This window comes from Poecilia reticulata, chromosome 20 (genome assembly GCF_904066995.2).
Source record: "Poecilia reticulata chromosome 20, P_reticulata-male-v2, whole genome shotgun sequence".
Lineage (NCBI taxonomy): Eukaryota > Metazoa > Chordata > Actinopteri > Cyprinodontiformes > Poeciliidae > Poecilia > Poecilia reticulata.
Genome location: NC_088849.1, coordinates 11,147,032 through 11,169,395, shown reverse-complemented (window position 1 = coordinate 11,169,395; position 22,364 = coordinate 11,147,032). Strand labels below are relative to the sequence as shown.

Genomic DNA, 22,364 nt, shown 5'->3' with positions numbered 1-22,364 from the left:
ATATGCGTGTAATGTTATACCAAAAACAAATAAGTAAAGGAACTAGCAAATAAAAACAAAGATGTAAATCTTCAGACTGGAAAACCCTAAAAATACCCATGCTTGACAACAGTGTCGGTTGGGTCCAGTCGAATTATCTCTTACTAGAAAACATACCCCACATACACACACACACACACACACACACACACACACACACACACACACACACACACACACACACACACACGCACACACACACACAGAGAGAGAGAGAGAGAGAGAGAGAGAGAGAGAGAGAGAGAGAGAGAGAGAGAGAGAGAGGTCCCAGTTGCGTCTAATCGGATTAGGTGACTATGGGTTAACAGGCTGGCGGCTCTCTCCGCCCTGCCTGGGACACGTCTCTTCGGCGCAGTATTTTTACTTTCTGCTGAAAACGCCGTTTATTTTGAAAAAAAGAAAGAAAGAGAAGAAATATACCCAGACCCTAACTAGTCTTCTGCGTGCTCTCCAAATATATAAGTTTGAAAGAGCGTGCTTTCGCTTTCGGAAGGAGAAACGGGAAATCGAACTTCGAGGGGGGACGTTTTACTGATCATCTGTGCCACTGCAACATCATTTCATGTGCGGAGAATGATTAACGGTTTCATTGAATCAAGGCGCAACTTTTTGTCTTTTTTTCAAGCAGTGCAGTCTATTTAAAAGCAAATATTTAAAACTGGTGTGCATTTAGGCTGTCGTGTGCGATATAAGTGACTTTTTTGTTGTTGTTTGTTTGTTTGTTATGCCCGCGTACCGTGAGCCAGGCTGCACTCCACCGCGCGGACAGTGCCCTGGGCTCGGGGGTTAGATGGTGCTGATCACGGACGACAGGGATGGAGGAAGCGCCTCGTCGCTGCGCGTCAAACAGCTGCAGCAGCAGAAAAAAGTTGGGGGGAACATCGGCCATGTCCACCCGACGATAACCGAGGAGCCCCAGTCCAACTCCGAGGAGGACTACCTGGGGTCCTGCGAAGAGGACGGCGAGGACGAAGAGGGGAGCGAGGAGGACGGCGATGAGTTCGAGGAGGTTGACTTTGAGGACTTGGAGGACTGTCGGAGCATCGCGTCGGACGACTCTTTCTATCCTCCGGATGATGCGTTCGCGGACTCGGAGCGCTCCCCGTCTCCGGAGAGCCCGGAGCCGCTGTCCTTTTTCAAGGCGTGCTGCACTAACAACGCGGCGATTGTCCGGATAATGATACGACACGGTGTGAAGGAAGAGGAGGTCAAGGAGACCGACAGGAATAACCGGGTATGAAGCACATGCCAGGCCTCTTGCACTCCTCAGAACCGGTGCACACAAAGTTGTTTTTTTTTTAATTTATTAGAAAAACAAATTGATAACCTTGTTGAAGTTTTTGCATTCAGTGGGAGAGTTTATCTTACAAATGTCTAGAGATACACCTTGGCCTTACAGTGCAGCATGTGTAGTTAAGGAGCATCAGGTTCAGAAGGTGTTGAGATAATTAAGCCTAAGCTTTCTGCTCTGGGTTACTTACTTGTTTCCAGGCTTTTGCTAAGTATCCGGTCAGACTTTTTATTACATCCAACGAATGTCATGTGCAACCTTGACATTCGTTGTCTAAGGATGTGAGAAGGACAAGGCATGGGCTGGTTATTGAGATATATATACCGGAGTTATAAAAACACGGTTTCAAAACCCTGAACATTTTCCATCTTACTGATGCTGCGGTTTAAAGGCATTTTAATGAGATGCAGGGTAAAATCTCTAGGTAACCACTGACTTATAACTAGGCCTGTATGCATCAGGGATCTTTCCCCTCTGCTCCCCCCCACCCCCACTTGTTGCTGGCTAGATGGCTCAAAGAAATGATCACATATTTTTCACGTTCTGCTTGCATGCCACACAGAAATATATTGAATTCTGAAATATTTTGAGCTACAAAAATATTGATAGTCACAAACAGGAACGCCACACAGTCTTATTAAGGTAACACTTTGGCAGCCGCAGTTGGCAAATCAGGAACTTATCTGTGAAGTGGCTAAAATCAGCCTCTGCTGAATCAGAAAGCCCAGCTAATCAAGCGGCAAACATGCGTTGAGACGTATGTCACTGAATATGAAAAGACTCTAGAATATTTTGTGCAATGAGCACTCTACGTAAAATTGTAAACCATCTAAGATTTTGCGAGAAAAATCCTCCCTGAGCTGCCAGTACTTTACGAAGTCACGATACCTCATTCCAGCACAGAAACATGTCGAATCAACACACCCTCCACCTCCCCCTTTCACCTGCAACAAATCTTTCAGCGTTACCCAAGGAGGCCCAAGCTTGCCGAGTTTACATGGAAAGCCATCTCCTGCCAAATATTTTCGGAGTTCCTGCCTTTGCTTCACCCTCCTACCTGTTTGGGCTTGGTATATGCACTTGCAAATTACAGATCAAATTACTTGATGCGTATTCTTCCGTACTTTTGCTAAGACCATCTAAAAAGCATCAGAATAACAGATACTTGCTACGCCATTATAACACATAATGTTTTGGATTTGTACTTTAGCAATACTTTTACTCGAGGTCACCAAACCTTTAGGATCTCAGAAAGACACTAAGTCAAGCTGTGGCTCACTTTATTGCTCAAAAGGGGTGATGACTCGACAAGCACTTCTTCCTTCAAGCTTTTTTTATAAAAAGTCCTAGTTTCTATGTTGTATTTTTTTGGATAATTCAGATCTGAACAATCCCCCCCCCAACCGTTCACAGTCTGAAACATTTCACAAATCGTTTGCAGTGATAGCGCATGCACTCATGCATGACAGCTCATTTTATGGAAAGGAGACGAACTCGCATCGCTTCCCATTTTCAGTCTAACTTTGCATCCTTTATGAGCTTTGGGTTCTCACGTGCACATAACGTACGCATTGGACATAACATCGTATTACAGATAAAATGTAATAGCTTTTGGGTAAGCACATTACATATCCACAATACGGTACTATTAGATTGCTCAAGAGCAATTTAACCATTCATGCATTGTAATGCCATAAATCCCACAGGGGTGATGGATGGATGTCTCTGTTGCAGCACACTGTATTAGGTAGTAGATTATATATATATATCTATATATATCCATATATATATATATATATATATATATATATATATATATATATATATATATATATATATATATATATCAAACATTATATATGGCTGCATGCACATAATTTAAACAGCATGGTATCTGAAAAAACAATTTGAATAGCAATTGAATGCATTAGTTTGTAGAATAATAATGACTCGTGTACCAGCTGATGTAACTCACAATGTTTAGTTTCTGTGCTTAAATAATTATTTTTCATAGCTCTATTTTAGGCACTACATTCTGTGGCTCAAAGCTATCTGCTTGCAATACAAATGCATGCATTTGCACCTGTCAGCATTCTTTTCCCATGGTTGTGTGATTCCTTTAGGTTGAACAGCAACTACATTCTATTCTTACTGGTTTCAATTGTATCTGTTTAATGGTGTTAGTGGTAGAAGTTGCTCAATAACAGGACCAGAAAGATGCTTTGTTTGATTGCTGGCACCCCTATTTTTATTATTATTATTATTATTATTATTATTATTATTATTATTATTATTATTATTATTATTATTATTATTATTATTATTATTATTATGTTTTTACAGATTTTCCCATATTCTGTTGGATCTTATATCTGAACAAAGTTTTAAGTGTCTTAAAAAAGCACAAGTGATAATATATTGCTTCTATGGCTATTCATGCATTTTCTCTGTACTGTATGCTGACAAACCATCAAAATAGTTGTGTGAAAAAAAAAGCAAATCCTGCATTGCTTTAACCGGACCCAGTGGGCGAATAAATAAATAAATAAATAAATAAATAAATAAATAAATAAATAAATAAATAAATAAACAAACACTAACAACAGCAATGCAAAGATAAAGCACTAATTGGCTTGCTCCAACCAAAACTTCTCACTCCAGAAATGCGATGCTCACACTTTGTGAAGTTGCCAGAGTTTCAGCGGATTCTTTTATAAAGTAGTTATTTGTTAGGATTTATCACTGAGTTTCTGCCCAGGTCCAGATTGGTGTGTAGTATTGAGAGACAGAAGGATAAATGGTGACAATGCGATAAATAAAACAAATGCTGTCTCTGTTAAGTTAGACTTTTGCGGTTGTGGTGGAAACTTGACAGGCAGAGGAGGCACCAAGGACTATTTTTTGGGCATCTTTTTGATGAAACTTCAGAGCAGATTTGAATTCTTCGCCCCAACCGTTGCAAACCGGCGCCGTGTTTCAACTCAGTGCGCGACATTTTGCTTTCCACCAATATTTGCGTATGTTAAAACTTAATAAATGGACACAGATAATCTGTGAGAAGCGGAATGGTAAACACCCACAGGCACATGTGCTTCTGTTTAAGACGCTGCCTCCTTCAGTTGGTCAGGTTGTCATGTTCTAATCAAAACACAGGAGACACACAAACACAGAAAGCTATCAGCTTAAATTAGGCCACAAGCCTTTTAGCAGCTTCTATGTTGCTTTCCCCACCCCACTACCCACACACAGAGACGTCCATCAGAACACAACCATTTTATTTTCATTTTTTAAAAATACTTTGATATTAGGTGACTCATGCTGACTGATACTAAAACTGACACAGCAGGCTTGAGCTGTGAGACCACAGGCGACAAACCAAACCGCAGCTTGTGCTGCAAACCTGAAAATCAGCTGACCAACACAGAAATCAACCAGCTGGCAAAGTGGAAGAGAGACAAATGAGGCATGGGCAAATAGAAACAGAAATCTGGCACTGCAGATGGTAGCGAGCACAATGCTCCGAGCAAATACAGACAAGTGGAAAAATCAAAGCGACAGTCATACACATCAGATTTGATATGGCCATGTAAAAGCTCAGCTGTGGAAAGCAAGACATTTAACGGGGTGGTATTGACAGAAATGTGGCCTGGTGCATTTGTGTCAGTGGTGCTACTGATGTATGTGATTGAGGACAACATGGAGAGTTTGTTTCCCTGCAGAGCAGTTTCCTAAAACAAATGTCACATTCTAGTCACTGGACATGCAGGCTGCAGAGATGTTAGTCGTCCGTAGCTCTCACCGATGCTTAATTTGAACACGTGCAAAACAAATGTGGGGAAGTATTGATGTAGAAGATAAGGAGGAAGTTAGAATGGTTTGTGGCAGAGGAAGAAGCCTACAAGGCAAGCGGTTGGTTTCCTCTGGAGTGGAGGTTCAGCACAATCAGCAGGATTTTCAAGCACATTTTGCCTTTGCCTTTATTTTCCTGCATCAGACAGTGATGTTAAACCGACCCTTGTTTCTTACAATTTGCTAAGTGTTCCTGTGAGTGTCATTATAAGACAGGTGGGCAACTTACTGATACGAGCAAATTAAATCAATAAAAATTGATTGGCTCCAACAATTGCATATTTAACTCCGGTCTGAATTTACAAACAGAACCCAAAATTCCGATTCAAACCGCTTTCAGCACCAGTTGAAATGGAGCAGTGCTTACGCTTACAACACCTGTATGTATGGACTTTTAGCAAATATATTGGGCTAAACTATAGTTTTTGACAACTCCAGTGTTGGTTCACTCTTTTTGCAAGCAGTTTAACAACATGAAATGTGGATGCAAAGTTCCAATCCCCCTCCCTTCCCCCTCTCTCCGTGTCATTCTGACTGATGGAACTAAGCCTTTCTATTCTAAGCTCTGGATATTCCCCAGATTACTTAGTGAGTGTGTTTACGACTTCATGTGTGTATAATTTGTTCAACCCACAGTTTCACACATTTTAATGCATGCATGTGGTTAATAACAAATCTTTACAGAAGATTATATATATATATATATATATATATATATATATATATATATATATATATATATATATATATATAAAGCAATGACCTGTTCACACATTTGCATAGATCTGCATTGAGGCAGATGGTGGAGTTTTATTTGTTTCCATAGTGTGACAGTGCCTGGTGCCTCAGCGATCTCTGAACATCTGGTATCAGCTGATGATGGTTTTGATGAAATAGCTCAAATTATGGGCAGTTTCTTCGCTGCTTTCCGAAGCACTGTAATGTCATAAAAAATGATCTTGACTGGGACTATTACAGTTGCACTCAGTCGTACACTCAATTTAGGATCAAGTTAGTTGCTACTGTGATACTAAATTGACCGTGGGTAAAATTGCTTATTTTCAGTCTCTTTGTTCTAACCTTGTGATAGATTGCTGACCTGTACATGATGTACCCTGTGTGTTGCCCTCTGGCAGCTGCGATAGACTGTGTTCAGGATCAGTGATGAAACATAGCCACGGGAGGCTGCTTTACAACTTGTTTAGTCTGAGGCCACATTATGTAGGAGTATCTAAGAGTTCTAATACCACTGAAAACTGAAGGAAATAACAATAATGACAAAGCCTGGCCAAAATGGTGAACCACATCTAAGCAGTAAAAGCATAATCAGGAAAGCTGAAATAAGTAAAAAAAAAAAAAAAAAAACAGAAGGGGAAGAAGGACCATGCCCATGAACTTGGAATTAGATCAGAGTTATGGAAGGTATATATTCAGTGACATAATCAGAAACTACTTGGGAAAAAAAGTCTCTTTTGTATCTGAACCAGTCGATATTTGCCTAATTAAGTTCAGCAGAGATCTGATACGAGCCAAGCTCATATCACATCTAGTGGATCAACACGCATATGTGTGTGTTAGAAATACTTTTTATCTATTAGCTGGCGTGTTTGGAAGCGTTGTCTTTAATCTTTTAGCAACATTTGTTGTTATTAGGCATTTTATATCTTCCGTTTTCAATGATACGAAAAATGTTGAAGTACAGAACATAGCACTTCTTTTTTTAGTGCTTTCACTTTTTTGTTTCTGCCGTACACCTGTTTCCTGTTTATCGTCATTCCTCTCATTCCTTACATCAGGCTGGTATTGATCCATGTATTTGTGCCTCTTGGGCATAATATTCATTCCAAATGTAGACTGGTTATTTCAGTTTTATGGTAGCCAATGTGGAGGTATGTTTAGCATCACCGTCCATTTAGGATGCCTATTTGTTGCAAAGTGTTATCTTCTTGGCTGATGCTAATGCTTAAATGTTGCTTCAGTACTTCCTAGTGGTCTGACCTCATGATGCTATTTAATGTAACAATGGCCACTATGCTCAAAATGAGTGTTGTCTTGGTTCAGGTTTCTTGAGATCAAACCTAAGGCCTTTGTTTAATAGTGAATTTGCAAACTGTGACCTGACTTTTTACGTTGCTTTTGGAGTAACTGCTTCTTGCTTGCTGAGTGGCCTATCACCCCATGTTGTTTTGCTGTAAATATGGAGACTTTCCCATCAGCTTAAGTCAGCATTTTTCACCTTTTTTCTTTTCTTTTCTAGAGATCAGTACACGTATTTTGCACCACAACATTTGTCTCCTCTGAGGATTAATACGTTTGAATTTTGGAACCTTTACGTCTCTGGAATGAAGACCAGAATCAACCTTACTTGTGGGCATCTACAGTTTTCTTTCTGTTATTTCTTTTGATTTAGTCTAATTTAATATCAGATTGTGAGAAAATAAAGTTACGTTTCTTTTCACAAAGTGCCTGTAAATATTGGCACAAACAAACTATATTTTTGGACTCCTCGCTGATTTATCTGCTGTGTTTCTTGTGGGGTGGGGGGGGGGGTTGCTGGAGGCTTTGGGGGTTAGGGATGGGAGTGTTGTCTCGAGTTGTGTTCTGTATAGTGCAAAAACTGGTGACAGGAGAAATTCGCTGAGTACAACTCATCAGACCGGAAACGATAAAAAAAAAAAAAAAGAAAAAAAAAAAGGTGACATACTTGCATGTGTGTTTGTGAGAGAGATTCACAGGCAAACAGAGTAAAGGCAGACGACCGAGATTGCTCTAGACGTGCTGCAGGGCATGCTGTTTAAGTACATCACAGCAAGGCTGGAGGACTGCCAAGGATGTGTGTTTCTGTGTGTTGGTGTGAAAGTGTGAACGAGAGTAAGACAAGAGAGTGTCTAAACAGAATTATTTGAAACTGTGCCAGTGTAGGTATGAGTCTTCCAAGCTGTCCGGCAGTCTCAGTGAATCCTTGCCCTCAGGCTGACATTACAGTTACTACATCATCTGCTGGCTGACATCCTTGCTTGTTTGCAGTTTGGGTTGTGTTATAGGTGAATCATATAGAATGTTTTGTCTTAAAAAATAAAAAATCATCTGTAGGGCATAATTTATGTATTACATTTAGACATTTCAGATGAACGTACAAACATTTTTAATAAAATTCTGTTATGAATGATCAGATCCCTTACACTCGCTTTGACCTTTTTCCACATTTTGGAATTGTATGTGCTAGACCAACAAAACCTCATCACATAGTTGTAAAGTGGAACAAAAATAATCCCAGGCTTTTGTTTTTTGTTTTTTTGTTTTTTAACAAATGACAGTCTAAAACATGTGCGGTGTGCATTTGCCTTTAACAAACTGGGGCGGCAACCCTGAACTAGCTAGATTTATAAGGTGCTGTTTAAGATCAAATCATATTGTTTTAAATAAAATCGATAAATTCAATTGAGGATCTATTGTGAGACTTCAATGCTGCTGTTTACAGATGTTCTTCATCCATTCTGCAGAACTCGTGTGAAGAATTCAGTCTCCAGGTGGGCAGAGCTGGTTGAGACTTGCCTCCAAACTCCTGCGTTTGTGGTGCACGAAGTGCATGAACTCAAAGCTTGTTTAAAGAAAATGGAAGAAAACAAAAAATCCTGACTGTCAGAACAAATCTGAAATCATTTTTGCTCCTCCTCACAATCGTGTCTTACTTTTTACTAGTTTGTCACATAAAATCCAATTAATATACATTGAGCTTTGGGGTTGTAAGGTGATCAAATCACTTGTCTGAATTTAGTACATTTTTTGATTTTTCTCCAACTTGATACATTTGCAGAAAACATATCCATTGCAGTTTCCCTTCAGTCTTCTAAGCTTCACCAACATGAAGTCTCCCTACCCTGCAGCCACAGTCTTTAAGATATGATGTTATAGGCCGTCAACGTGTCATTAATTTCAGCAAATCTATCCACTTATTACCTTTGACCTTCAAACCAGGCAAGAGTTTCGTAGAGCCAGCCATGAGTCATGACAGAAATCCTACAGATTCTTAAGATCAAACTGAAAATATTTCTGCAGGGACGTCTGTAAAAGTATACGGTAAAGCTATAGGGTGCCTGCTAAGAGCCCTCTTTGATTTCCCGGGGTGACCACCTACCCGCCAGAGAGCGGACAACTTTTACAGGAGTTTCCCAGGTTACCGTGCTCAGACATTCTTGCTCAAAAACAAACATTTACACGTTTGTCCACACATACGTGTAAAAGGACACCTCTGCTGGCAACGGCATGAAAACACATCATAAAAGTACATGTCAACATGAGGTTGCACAACTTGTTTTTCCTTTGACCTCGGGGTCTCACAGTGAAAGCACATCAGATGCCAGATTCAACCAGAGACATTGCTTCTCTGAAGCTGCACAAAGGTCCTCTTGTCTTTTGCGACTACCTCTCATACAGCCTTGATTATATTTCCTCAACACTCTGGAAGTCAGCACTTGTGCTTTGCTTCACCTCCAGAATTTTTATTTATTTATTTATTTTTGTTGATTGTAACCTTTAGTCTTTCCTCCTTCCTGTTCCCCCCACCCCTGGTTTTCTCCTCTACTCCTGTCACTTTGTCTCCTCAGATAGGGCTGCTGGTGGCATGTTACCAAGGATTCGTGGACGTCGTCATAGCGCTGTCTCAGTGTCCGTACCTGAACGTCAACTGGCAGGACAGCGAGGGAAACACGGCTCTCATCACCGCAGCGCAAGCAGGTAGCACGCAGGCAGAAACACACGTGCGAATGGCTGGTTTCACATTAACAAACCATTAACACACACATAATTCCAGGCTGCGTCACAGCACTGTCTGACACATGCTCGCACAAATGCAGCAAATGGGCACTTTGGCACTGATGCTGACACAGACAAATGCGCAGACTAGTTTGCTTTAGCGCCACTCGGGCTAGAACAGAAGTGATAAGTGTGTTGTCTCGGTGTCCGTATTGGCCCAGGTCCTTCGTATGCAAAACACTGCAAACAAAATGTGATTTTTGGCCCCGGCAAGCATTTCCCTAGCCTCTGTAGAAGACAAGAACATTTTTATATATAGTCAGTTGATGTCTGTAAGCGGAACCTGCTATTTTCTCTCCTCTGTTCTTAAAGGCCACATAACAATCACCAACTATTTGCTGAACTACTACTGTGGGCTGGACATAGAGAGAAGAAATTGTCACGGCTTTACTGCTCTGATGAAAGCTTCCATGCAGGGCAGGGTGGAGTGCGTGCGCTCGCTCATGATGGCAGGTGAGCACAGAACTTATATTTATGACACATTCACACATGCATTCGTATGTATGCACACTCTGACCAAGACGGACGCAGATGGCCTTTTGTCTTCTTCGTATCATCTTCCTTAAATTCTAATCCTTGGTTATATTCAGAAACGGAAAAGCGGAGACATGCCAAAGTGTTTCCTAAAGTGAATGATCTGATTCTGCTACTTTAAGAACTCAATATGTTTTTGAGGTGATCCATAATTACTACATTTATATCTTTAAACCTGCGATGGGATAAACTACTTGAATTTTTATTCCCTCTGAATAAGATGTCTGGACCTTGAACTAGACTTCTCATTCCAGTTGGAACAATATTTTTAATACGTTTAAAAGACACGAAAATAAAATTTTCAGATCATTTTAAAAACGAGTGATGAAGGAATTTGCCAGAATAACAGTGCCTGGCAACATTTTACTGTCAAAATTTCATTTTGTACACATCTAATAGTCAGTGCTGTGAGAGTGTTTCTGAATGCGGCTGTGAACATGAGTCACGAGCCTTACAATACTCCCCTTCATATCCTTCAGCCTTGGGTGGATGCAAAATAATAAGAGTTTCTTCAGCTTATGTAGCTCTTAAACTTTACTCAAAAATGTATAATGAATTTGAATTAGAATTCTGCTGCAGCTTTCACAACCTTAAGCTTTTCAAAGAGTCATCATCGATGGTGATGGCTACGGTTGGGTGGAATGAAGACGTTGTCGTAGTCTTGTGAAGACTATGCCTGGAGTTTTCCATTAGGCTTTTTTTGTGTTCTAATATTAGTGAGGTTGTACTGTTTGCATATCCCACTGACTTTTGGGCCTGCAAGAGGAAAATGGTAAAGCTGGGGACGGATGTAGTTCTCATTCTCCCGGTTTGACTTTAGAGGAAAATGAAAGACGTCATTCTTAACCATTAGAACGTGGAGATCTTGAAATAGGTTCTTCTTTTTTGAGAAGAATTGTGTTGGAAAAGGGATCAACGTGCTTGAGTATTTAATCGCTTACGCTTTTTCTGAGAATGATTTAAGGCGACCCATGTTCCAGCGGCGCTACTTGTGCTACATTCTGAAAGCCTTGACGCTAAACGTTCCTTTTCGTAGCTTTGGCTCTATGTTTAGTTTTGTAATGGAAGGAGAACCTTCCATATATCCCAACTTCAGAAGATGAGCTTTTAACCTAACAGAGCTCTGTGGTTCCTCCTGTCAATATGAGAGTATTGACAGGATATATATATATATATATATATATATATATATATATATATATATATATATATATATATATATATATATATATAGTTGTCATAGTACCCCCAATTTAAAACTACTTTCACCCCTGGTACAATGTAAATGAAAGCCAGTCCAAAACTGCTAGGGTGATGAATGGAGCTAAATGTAGACACAATACAAAAAAGACTTGGAGGTTGTGTACTATGACAACTATATGTGTACTATGACAACTATATGTGTACTATGACATATATATATATATAGTTGTCATAGTACATATATATATATATATATATATATATATATATATATATATATATATATATATATATATATACACACATATATATATATATATATATATATATATATATATATATATATATATATATAGATTCTTTGTTTGCTTTAGAGTTTCTGTGCTGATTAATTTTTTTGCGAAGCGATAAAAGCTGGTAGCTCTTGAATTGCTACAAAATAAAGCTGTATTTCCTTCAGCCCACTGACTTCAATGTTGAATGTTGACACCTTGAGATGCCATGAGACCTAAATCCTGAACATCATGACATGGAGAGCATCCCAGTTTTCCATGTCTGGCATATAACCATTCATTTTAGCTTTTAAACTGGTTATATTGATCCTGTGTCCAGACAGAGGGATAATCAGTAGCCTAGCATCATGACGTGTTTGTTCTGAAGATCCTGCAGCTTCCATTTCTCTTCCTAACATGGCGCCTCGTCACCCTGACTCTCATACTGACAGGAGGAACCACAGAGCTCTGTTAGGTTAAAAGCTCATCTTCTGAAGTTGGGGATATTTTTCCTCCAACAGGATCCAGAGGAATCACCTCAAACCAGATGTTGGACTGGATTTTATTTCAATGTCATTTGTGAATGTTAGAGCCTTATTTTCAACAGTGGAACTGTAAAAGTTGAAAAAAGTTATTTTGGAGAAAGTATCATCAACATCAATATTTCCACTAAAAAAGAGGCCAAAAAAAATTGTTTGATATAAAGGAAAAACCTCTTAGATTCTGAGCCCAACAGCACCAAACAATTTTTTTGTATTAGACAATTAATTTAATTTCACACAATTATCGCGGTAGAAGCCATTTGTTTGTTAAATATTTAATAAAACATATTTACCGTGTTTGATGTTTGTTGTAAATGACGTATACTCACAAAGAACGAGCTAATTAGTCTAAGTTTGTCGTTTATTGAACGTTCAGAAACTACAGCGGCTGCAAAGAGCCACAGCAAAGGTAAAACAACCCGAACAGGTGATCAACTCAAAACCACTCGCACATTTTCTCTCTCTCTCACTTAAGCACACCCGTTTCCATGGCAACCTCCTGCGCTCCACAAGCCAACCCGAGATTACGTTAAAAATATAACATTGAGTCCGTTACGATATCAGGTTTTCAGGCTTGATATTTATTTTGCGGTCATTAATAATCCTCTCATGAACACAGCGGTAGTTGACTAGTTAATTTTAAACTCCCGCTCTGCTGGTTATTTTGGTAATGGAACCGAAACGCACAGAATTGCGCAACACCTTGTTGAAACAATAATCACTGAGATTATTGTTGCTGTTGGGTCATTAATTTGAACATGTTTTGTTGGTTTTTTTGTTGTTGTTGTTCTAAAGTTATGAATGGTTTGATAAGCCAATCAGAGGAGGACGTGCTGGTGTCAGCGTCCTGGCGGCGTTCAGTTTGTCACCAAATGCCGAAGTCAACTCAAAACCTTCCGCGATCGACATATTGCACCGCTGCTCTAGCAAAGCACGAACAGTTCAGAAACAATATGAAATGGGAAAAAAAGTTATTTATTAACTGATTAAGTCGTGTTTTAGATTGTTCTTGAAAATCTAATCAGTCACGGCTGATTAGTGGGTGAACTCACGGCTGCACAGTGAACCCATTCATGTTTTACAGCAGACAGCCGCTCCCCTCTCTTGCAGGTACTGCGTACCCCCGCTAAATCTTTTAGGGGTACGCAGTACCCGACCGTACCCCCTTACTTTCACCCCTGCATTGTACGCGTTTCACTGCAGAGAAGGTTTGTTCATCCAGTGCTAGGTATCCATCTCGGAAATAAAATCCACTGAGGTTTGCGGTTGCAACATAACATTGTGACACTGTAGTTTAAGTATTGTCCACTGAGCTTCGTCCTTCTCCCTCTTCTTCCCCTAGGAGCTTCCCTGGATGCAAGGGACTTTGGTCGGAACCTGACTGCCAGGGAATGGGCCTTGTTTACGGGTCGTTACGAAACGGCCTGGGTGATGACACGTCTTATGGAGCGGCCCTATCCCTTCCAGTACTGTGACACATACAGGTAAAAGGCACACTTAAACTGTCATATTGCAAAAATTCCTCCCCCACAGTGAATGCAAAGTGAGGAGGTCACTTGTACAAACAAAATATTATGGATGTAAGCAAGACTCAAAGCAAAGAAAGAAAAAAAAAATCTCTGACTGCCTGGTGTATATTTTCTTTCAAACTCGACAGGGTTGTACCATCAAAAACCTGTGGAGAACTTAATGCAAATCAGTTCTTATTCCCTCGAGGAGCTGACTTAATGTATTTCAAAAGCTTTACAAATCAGCATCTTTATTTTGAAGAACCTCAATCTGCGCCAGATGGTTATATATAAACTGAACTGTGCTGACAGCTCTTTAGCTTTGTGATTTCGCAGAAGTGACTGCGACTGCAGTTTTAGGAGAAACGACGCCAGACGAATCTCTGACTGTTTGGTGCTGCGCACACGCACTGGGCTTGGCCCGAAAGACACAAAACACAGAACAGAATCCTCAACTATAAGGAAACCATGCAATATAGAAAACTTCTATATAATGCATTTATAATAAATATAAATCGCTTGGTGTGGATGGTGCTGTGGATTGTAATAAAAATATACTCCCTTCAGTCTAGAGTGGCCCCCACTGGCGTCCCTGGTAGCCAGAGCCCAGGAGCCCCGCGGCTGTCTGAAGCGCCTCTCGGACACGGTGCGCAACGTCTTCAACATCGCAAATGTCACCAACCCCGAGGAAGAAGGCGTTATCGACCACCTGGTGTCTGTCACTACTGCCATGAGAAGCCCTTTTATTGCTGTGGCGTGTCGCACCGTGAGTGTTTAAATTATGAGAATATCTCGTCGACGTGTATAGTTTTTTACAGTCTTGTGTCCTTATTACATTCTCTTCTCACAAAAATGGCAAAAGTTTTCAAATTGAAGTCATATGATTACTTATAAAAGTGTTCACCCTCCCCCTTAGGTTTTTGTATTTTTTCACGTTACTGTGTCGAACTCCAGTATGTTTTATTAGATTGTATGTGACAGACCAACACGAAGCAGGGAATAACTGTAAAGTGGAATGTAAATATGGTTAGCTTTTTTTTTTTTAAACTAATAAAAATGAACCAGTGTGGTGTACTTTTACTTTGCCTTTACTCCGATGTCAAAGTAAACCAACTGCATTCAGAAGTCACCTAATTAGTAAATAGTCAACAGAGAAAATGAGTTAACTCGGTATACACATACCGTAACATACAGCTGTTCTGTAAAGGCCTCCGACGTTTTCTTAGATGACATTAGAGGACAAACACTATCAGTGTAAGACAAAGGAACACTGGAGAGAGGTCAGGAAAACATTTCAAAAGACGTTTAAAACAGGATTAGGTCATGTTACCATACCCCAAGCCTTGAACATCTTACAGTATCCAATATTTATTTAAGAAATGGAAGGAGTAACATGTACTCTAAACCTACCCAAACAAACTGAAAGGCTAAGTAAGGAGAGGATGAATGGGAGAAGCAACCAAGAGCTCCATGGTTACTCTGGAAGAGCTGCAGAAATTCACAGCTCAGATAAGATGATGTGTTGATGGAATAAATATTATTTATGCAGTCTACCAATCTGGCCTTTAAAAAAGACTACCAAACAGAAAAGCTATTGTTGAAGTTCCATTTAAAGATTTCCACAAACCATGTAGAAATTGCACTGGTCAGATAGCATCAATCCTAATTGAGCTTGAGCTTTTCTGCAAATATGAATGACTAAAAATGTCTGTCTCTAGGTGCTTGTAGCTGGTAGAAGCCATATTTGAAGTGTGGTTCCGTGAAATATCGACCAAGCAGGATTAATGAAAGTTCTTTCACATTGTTATTTGGAAACGATTTTGAAAAACATGAATCACTTTTGCTTCCACGTGACATTAATTTCCTGCGTTCCAATAAAACGTCCCTGAAATTTGATGCTGCAACGTCACAAAAGAAGAAAAAGTTCAAGGGCTTTCCATGTGTTTGCCAGGCACTTTAAAAACAGTGATAAGCGGCGCAATTAGCTCATAAGGAGTAAGGATATACATACAGCATGCCTTCAAAATTTATGTTTCTCTGCTGCCTGCTTAAAGAATTGAGGTAATTAGACTTTAAAGGATGAGTCTTGGTCTGATTTATCTTTTTGTGTTATCAATAATTTCTCTGTTCTTATTAATGACAGGACATAATTAATTCCGTCATTATCCCATAAGCAGTTTATCCATGCAGGATTACCGGTACAGCAAAATACAAAAGAGTAATTGAGCCTTGTTAAAAAAAAAGAACATCCAGAATTATGACTGATGCTTCTGCACTGTGTGCTGCACAGCTATTTCTACTAATCATAAAACACTCTGTTTTTTTTTGTTGTTGTTTTTTTTCAGGTGTGTCCCGATAGTCCTCCAAGCGTGGGCAAACGTCGCTACGCAGTCCCAGAGATCGTCCGCAAGCAGCGTGCCAAAGAGCTCCTGTGCGCCAACCCCGACAGGGTGGACAGCCACCGCAAACTTTTCCAAAACTCACGGGTCACCCTGGTGGCAAAGAACTCCGAGGACCGCCGGTCGAGCCTTCAAGTCCAGAGAGCGGTGCCTCGACACAGGAGCTCCAGCCTGGGCACGGTCTCTCACATGCAGGCCCTGGAGCTGCGGAGAACCAGCCTGCTGCCGCTGCACATGGTGCTGAGGAGGAGCAGCGTCAGGCCAGGGTTAAGCATCCCCAAGGTGAGGATTTCAAAGGCCCCCTCCACCACCTATGAACCAGAACCGATTAGGAGGAAAAGCAGCGCCAAAGACGGAGGGGGGAACCTGCTGCAGATCCCCAAGTGGCGCTACAAGGAGCTGAAAGAAGAGAGAAGGAAGGCAGAGGAAGCGGAGAGAAAAAGGCTGGAGGCTGTTACTAGGAGACACATCGCAGCTGGGAAAAGGAAATAATACAATTACCTCAGGGAAGCTTCTTTTCAAATCCTCACAACAACAACAACAACAACAACACCTGGACAGATCACAAAGCCAGAAAGATTTGGATGGAATATTTTGAACCATACAGATTATACATCGAGACACTTTACTTAAACACTACTTTGAGAGCTTTATTGTGGTCAGAGACTCACCCTGCAGACCTGGCACATTAACTTGTTCTTAGATAATTTATTTTGTAATATTTATTGCTTTCAAATGGACGGCCAACACTTTGCTTCGATGAGTTGTGAGTTGTTGAGTTGTCGCATCAGCAATGCACTTTTAGTTTGGCACACTGTAGAACAGACGACAGGAAGAGACGTTCTCTCCTACTGCAGAAACACGTTCATCTCTTCCTGCCTCGAAAAGGGGAATCGCCTGGATGGCAATATTCTGGAATCATGTCTTTGAAACATTTACGGATTAAGCGTCTTGTGTCGGCCGAGAAATTGAAACACAAATACAAGGACCTAAATGCATTTGCAGGATATATATACATATATATTTTTAGAATGCTTACTGCTTTAAAGCCTTAGTCTGAATGTATTTTGAATACATACATATATATTTTGTACTAGAGATATGATTGCTTTTCGAAGGTATTTTTATTCAGTGTGTACATTGATTTGCATACGTGTTTTCTAGTTTTGACGTTTGAGTCAAAGGCAGAATTATTGGGGGGAAAAAAAACCTTTAAAGCAATAAGATCAAATAAAACATTCAAATATTCTCCACATGTTTACAAGACAAAACCAAATTTATGTTTCAGATAAACTATTATGCAATGAGAGATATGTGACGTTGAGGTATGAAGGGTATGGATGATGTGAAATAAACATTTGTTGCTCACCACCATTGGATCCAATATGTGCTGCATTTGAAAGTAAGAAAAGGTAACCGTTTATGTCAACCGCAGTGCTGTTTTGCCTGTTTATAGATAATTAAACAGAGCTTAATCGCAATACAGAGAGCGTCAAAAAAGTAACATACGGTCATTATATGGGCACGAATGTGAAATGATCTAAATTAGTTCACACACACTTGTCCGTCATGCACGTTCCATCATTTTTCCATGTGGCTTAATACAAGTTTAAAAAGCTCGTTTTAGCCTGCTTTATCCATTTCAGACCAGTTCACTGCTTAGGATTATTGAACTGTTCAAGCAACCAGATGTATTCGAATTTCAATCTGATTGAAATTCTCTGACTCAGTTGATGTAAAGTTGAAGAATTAGACCAGCTTTTTCCACAAGTCCATGTAAGGTGCTGAATTCAGCATGATGACTATGCTTAACTGTTGGTACATAGTTCTTAAGTTTAAAGTTTAACCACTGTTGAACAATCTTTCTGTTATTGTGTCCAAACAGCTAAACTGTCCGTCCTGACCATTTTTTTCTCCAGATTTGGCTAGTCCATGCGAGTAGCAACATAAAAAGTGTTTTGTTCTGCAGCCTCCCAGTGTTGATGTAAAACTTGAACACCAGTCTATGCTAAAGATGGCATCTGGACAAGAAAACTAGCCAATTTTAACAAGCTCTATCATTTGTTACAAGAAGAGTGGTCAAATATCCAGCCAGAATCATGCCAGGACAAAAGTCAGCTTTCTACTAAGTGTGCCAAATGGCATTTAAACCAAGTACCGTACGTATCTGTTAAGAGCCAACGTGTAAAATTCTGGAAATTATCTAAAATTAGCAGCCGAGTCTTTGTTAGTATCAAGCTGAGCCGTTTCTGACAAATTGCGCTTCTGATTTAGACCAGACAAGCCATTGAACCGCACGAGGTCACTTTGCTGGTTGAACTTTAAAACAGTTAGAATAATGGGGCGAAAATAAGCTTGATTTAAGCACGCAGAGCCGCAATATAACATCGGCTGGAATTCTGAGAGCACAATTTCACGGTCCTTACTCCTCACGGCGATTGCGGTTTAAGTGCCATCCAAGAGCGTGTGTCTAATATACATGGTGATGAGTTGCTAAGGGGTTACAAGGGTTCTGCACAGCCAAACGGTTTCATCAAACAAAATTCACTGAATTCAGAGTGGCAATGTGCTTAGACACTGCCCAAAGGAAATCAGCTGAACAAGACAAAAGATGAGCAGACAGCACATTTCAGGGCACGCAGGATTAACGAAATCCATAAAAGCAATGCTGTGTGCTGTAATATACACTCGACGCTATTATGTACGGTAATCACAAGTTATTTCGACGTGCAGAACTTCCACTGACGGTGAACTGAAGCGACATTCATTTGCAGATGAACTCTTGATACGCTTATTGTTATTTCATCTGGCTTTTGCCGCGACTTCCACTTTTTATTTAGCAGAATGCAGAGAAATAAACTCTGGTTCACACGTTAGTGAGCGGGACAAAACCTGTTAGCCGCTGAAGGCATCGGATAATATTTAGGTCATCGTGTCTCAAACAGCTGTTGGCTTAGATTCCAGCCTGGGATTATAAAGCGTCACTGGCTTGGTCAGCAATCCATCTCTAGCCTTCCCGGCCGCCCCTCCTCTTATTCCCACCCTCCCACTTTAACCCAAATCGCTCAGTGAAATTTAGATGCAGCAAAATAACCTTCCACTCAACGTGTGGCAGCTGTTATGTCACACTGTGATGATTCAGGCTGGGGTTTAAACAGGGTGACCTGATTTTACTGTGGTTGGACACAAACCGAGCGCTTTTGTCCAGGCTTCAAAACTCAGAGGGGGAAATCCTTTGCTGGCGCCCTCTGCTGGGTTGTTTTGGAAGAAGGCAACATGCTAATTATATATATTAAATGAGAATCACAAATGCATTTTAAATGTATTCAGACTCATTCAATTGTCCCATGTTCTGACATGTTTTGTGATAAACCAACACAACAAGGTGCATATTCATCCAGACACAAATCCACTTAAGAAGACTGGAGAATAGAGTTTTTTCAAGTATTTCTGATCCAAAGTGACTAAACTTGTGTATTTTTTTTTTTTAAATTCAGACATAAATTTTAGTTTCTAGATGCGCAGAACTGGCAGAGAGAGAGAACCAGGAAATGGCTTAAAGCTGTAATTACAGGGAAACATAGCTCTACAAAATATTGTTTCAAGGGCACTGAAAGCAACATACAATATAAGCCACATTTCTGAGACTTACATTTGTAAAATATATTGTATATCCTTTGCTTTTTACTTTATAAGTACACCATTTTGTGTTTCTTTCTCAAATAAAAATCTGAGAAAGTAATCACAAGTTTGTGGTTATAAACTGATAAAATGAAAGAAGTCATGTGGTATGAATAATTTCACAAGGAGCCATTTCAGAAAGGCTGATTTCAAATCATTTTTGAACCAGGCATTTTCTTTGCTCATATAAAACAATTGCTGTCAGTTTCAATTAAATTATAAAGAATAAAGTAAACATTCTCGTCTAATTTCGATAAACATTTGATTACAGAAAACAGAGAGATGATAATATAAATCCACTGAGTTTAATTCAACAACAGTGATGGAAGAGTGTTGAGTGTTGATTAAATGTAGATTGCCCAATAAGATGGCTTTCTTGTAAAAAAAAAAAAAAAAAAGGTAAATTCTGTTAATATCATACTTCATTATTCTTTCACCAATTTTTTTTTCTTTTAGCACAAACCGTATTCGTTACATCACTCTGCTGAGGTTGGGAGGGTTGAATAATTACTGCGATGCAATCAAAAATGAAGTAGATATTTCCTAATGAACAGTATGAATAAATGATTGTCTTAACTTTGCAATCAGCATGAAAAATAGCAGATTTAAATTGTATGCATTGAGGGAAATGTAGACTGTGCTGATAAAAAAAAAAAAAAAACGCGAAGGACACTTGGATGAGAGCAGCTCTGAAAAGAAAATCTTTCCCTTTGAGTTTGAAAAAAAAAAAAAAAAAACATCTTTGCACCTTCATGAGCTGGTGCTGCAGCTCCAGCTGGGGATAACACCGTTTCAGCTAGTTCTAGTTAAACTGGAGCCAAAATGTCATGATAATTTTGACATTTTATCCCAGGTGCGTTATCAAAGTATCCACAAGAAAGGAAGAAAAAAAAAATGATGTGGATCGGAGTGAATATTTTTTGGTATGAATTCTGTTTTAAGTTTTACATTTTACCCAGTTGCTAATGTTTTAGCCGTGCCGTGTTTAATGCACCAGTTCGAGACTATGAAGCTTACCGGTCTTGTGACCGGAAATCAGTCTGCGACTTAAACAACCGTCTCTCGCTGCGTAGAGAGAAGTGCCCAGCTGACCGAGACGGCTGTTAATATGAATTAATTATCTGGAAGCGTGACCAAGAATGGCTTTGTTCACTCCCCATCATTGTGGGGAAAAAAAAAAAAAAAAAACTACGGTACTATAATTCTTAAAACAGCACAGAAAATAAACGTCATCGTATACAGCTTCTTCTGTTCACTGATCGGTTCGGTTGACATTCTACCGGAGAAATCCAGGTGAACGACAGAAAAGTCCAGACGGAGCACTGAACGTGATTCTCGCCGCCTCCCCGTTTTGTGCACAGGGCGGTTTCTGAAATGCGGAGCATACATCTTTGCATGCCTGTCGTCGTCCGGACTCTTTTCATCCAGCCAGTGTAATAAGGTCTGGCAAGAGGATGAGACAGTCAAGGAGATTGGGTCTGCTTTATTGGGGGAGTTTCAGTGTGCAGATCGAGGCTCGGCCCTGCAGTGACTGCTTTATTGGCCTAACATAAGCTGACAGAACACCTGGTTGCAGATGCTTGTGTAAAGATGGATTACATGCGCCCAACACCTGGTGCACACTGTATATGTGTGTGTGTGTGTGCGTATGTGTGTGTGTGGAGGGGAAAACAGCTCCAGGAGAGATGATTCTGTTTCATTTCACAGCGCCACCTGAGCCCTTATCCCCCCCCGGTGCAGAGTGCTAATTCACCACAGGACGCCATGATGCTCCAGGTGAGAAACCCGAGATGATGCATCAGGTCGGACTAGGTAGCGTTTTTTTTTCTTCCAAGACCGAATGTCCCAACTTTATCTAACTGGAAATTTTGTAATGTGGCCTGAGTTGTGAAACGTTTTCACAGTGTTGCAGATAAATAAATAAATAAATTAAAAAAAAACAGCTGGAGAAGGTTTCATTCAAGATATTCCAAACCTTTATTTACTACGACAACCACACCTAACACCCAAGTCCACTTCAATGACTCAAGATTTTAACATTTAAAGTGATTCACTTAAAAAAAAAGAAAAAGAAAAAAAAGAAGCACAGAACAAAACGGAAACCTTTTCAATTTAATTACATGAACACAGATAATGATTTCTTCATAAGATACATTTTTTTGTTGTCTCCTGAAAATTAGTGTTGCATCAAATGATTTGAATTGTAAGAAAATGAGTAATAAAAAAAAATG

General features: G+C 39.9%; 1 protein-coding gene across 2 annotated transcripts; it reads left to right on the top strand.

The window, feature by feature from the left end:
- The first annotated feature begins 308 nt into the window (after positions 1 to 308).
- Positions 309 to 22,216, top strand: ankrd33ba (ankyrin repeat domain 33ba). Of its 2 annotated transcripts, XM_008396114.2 has the most exons (7): positions 309 to 603; positions 786 to 1,273; positions 9,787 to 9,916; positions 10,307 to 10,447; positions 13,888 to 14,029; positions 14,621 to 14,819; positions 16,399 to 22,216. In XM_008396114.2, exons 2-7 carry the CDS (start codon positions 830 to 832, stop codon positions 16,942 to 16,944), a joined length of 1,602 nt encoding a protein of 533 aa, XP_008394336.1. In that variant the 5' UTR covers positions 309 to 603; positions 786 to 829; the 3' UTR covers positions 16,945 to 22,216. The 2 variants fall into 2 exon arrangements, with proteins under 2 accessions (XP_008394336.1, XP_081457640.1); XM_081601514.1 differs by having other exon boundaries at positions 309 to 1,273.
- Positions 22,217 to 22,364: the final 148 nt, after the last annotated feature.

Excerpts from the sequence above, each read along its gene's own strand:
- ankrd33ba (XM_008396114.2), top strand. The coding sequence starts at position 830 with ATGGTGCTGATCACGGACGACAGGGATGGAGGAAGCGCCTCGTCGCTG. Across the intron at positions 1,274-9,786 it reads AGACCGACAGGAATAACCGG|ATAGGGCTGCTGGTGGCATG; the intron begins GTATGAAGCACA and ends TTGTCTCCTCAG. Across the intron at positions 14,030-14,620 it reads CAGTACTGTGACACATACAG|TCTAGAGTGGCCCCCACTGG; the intron begins GTAAAAGGCACA and ends TACTCCCTTCAG.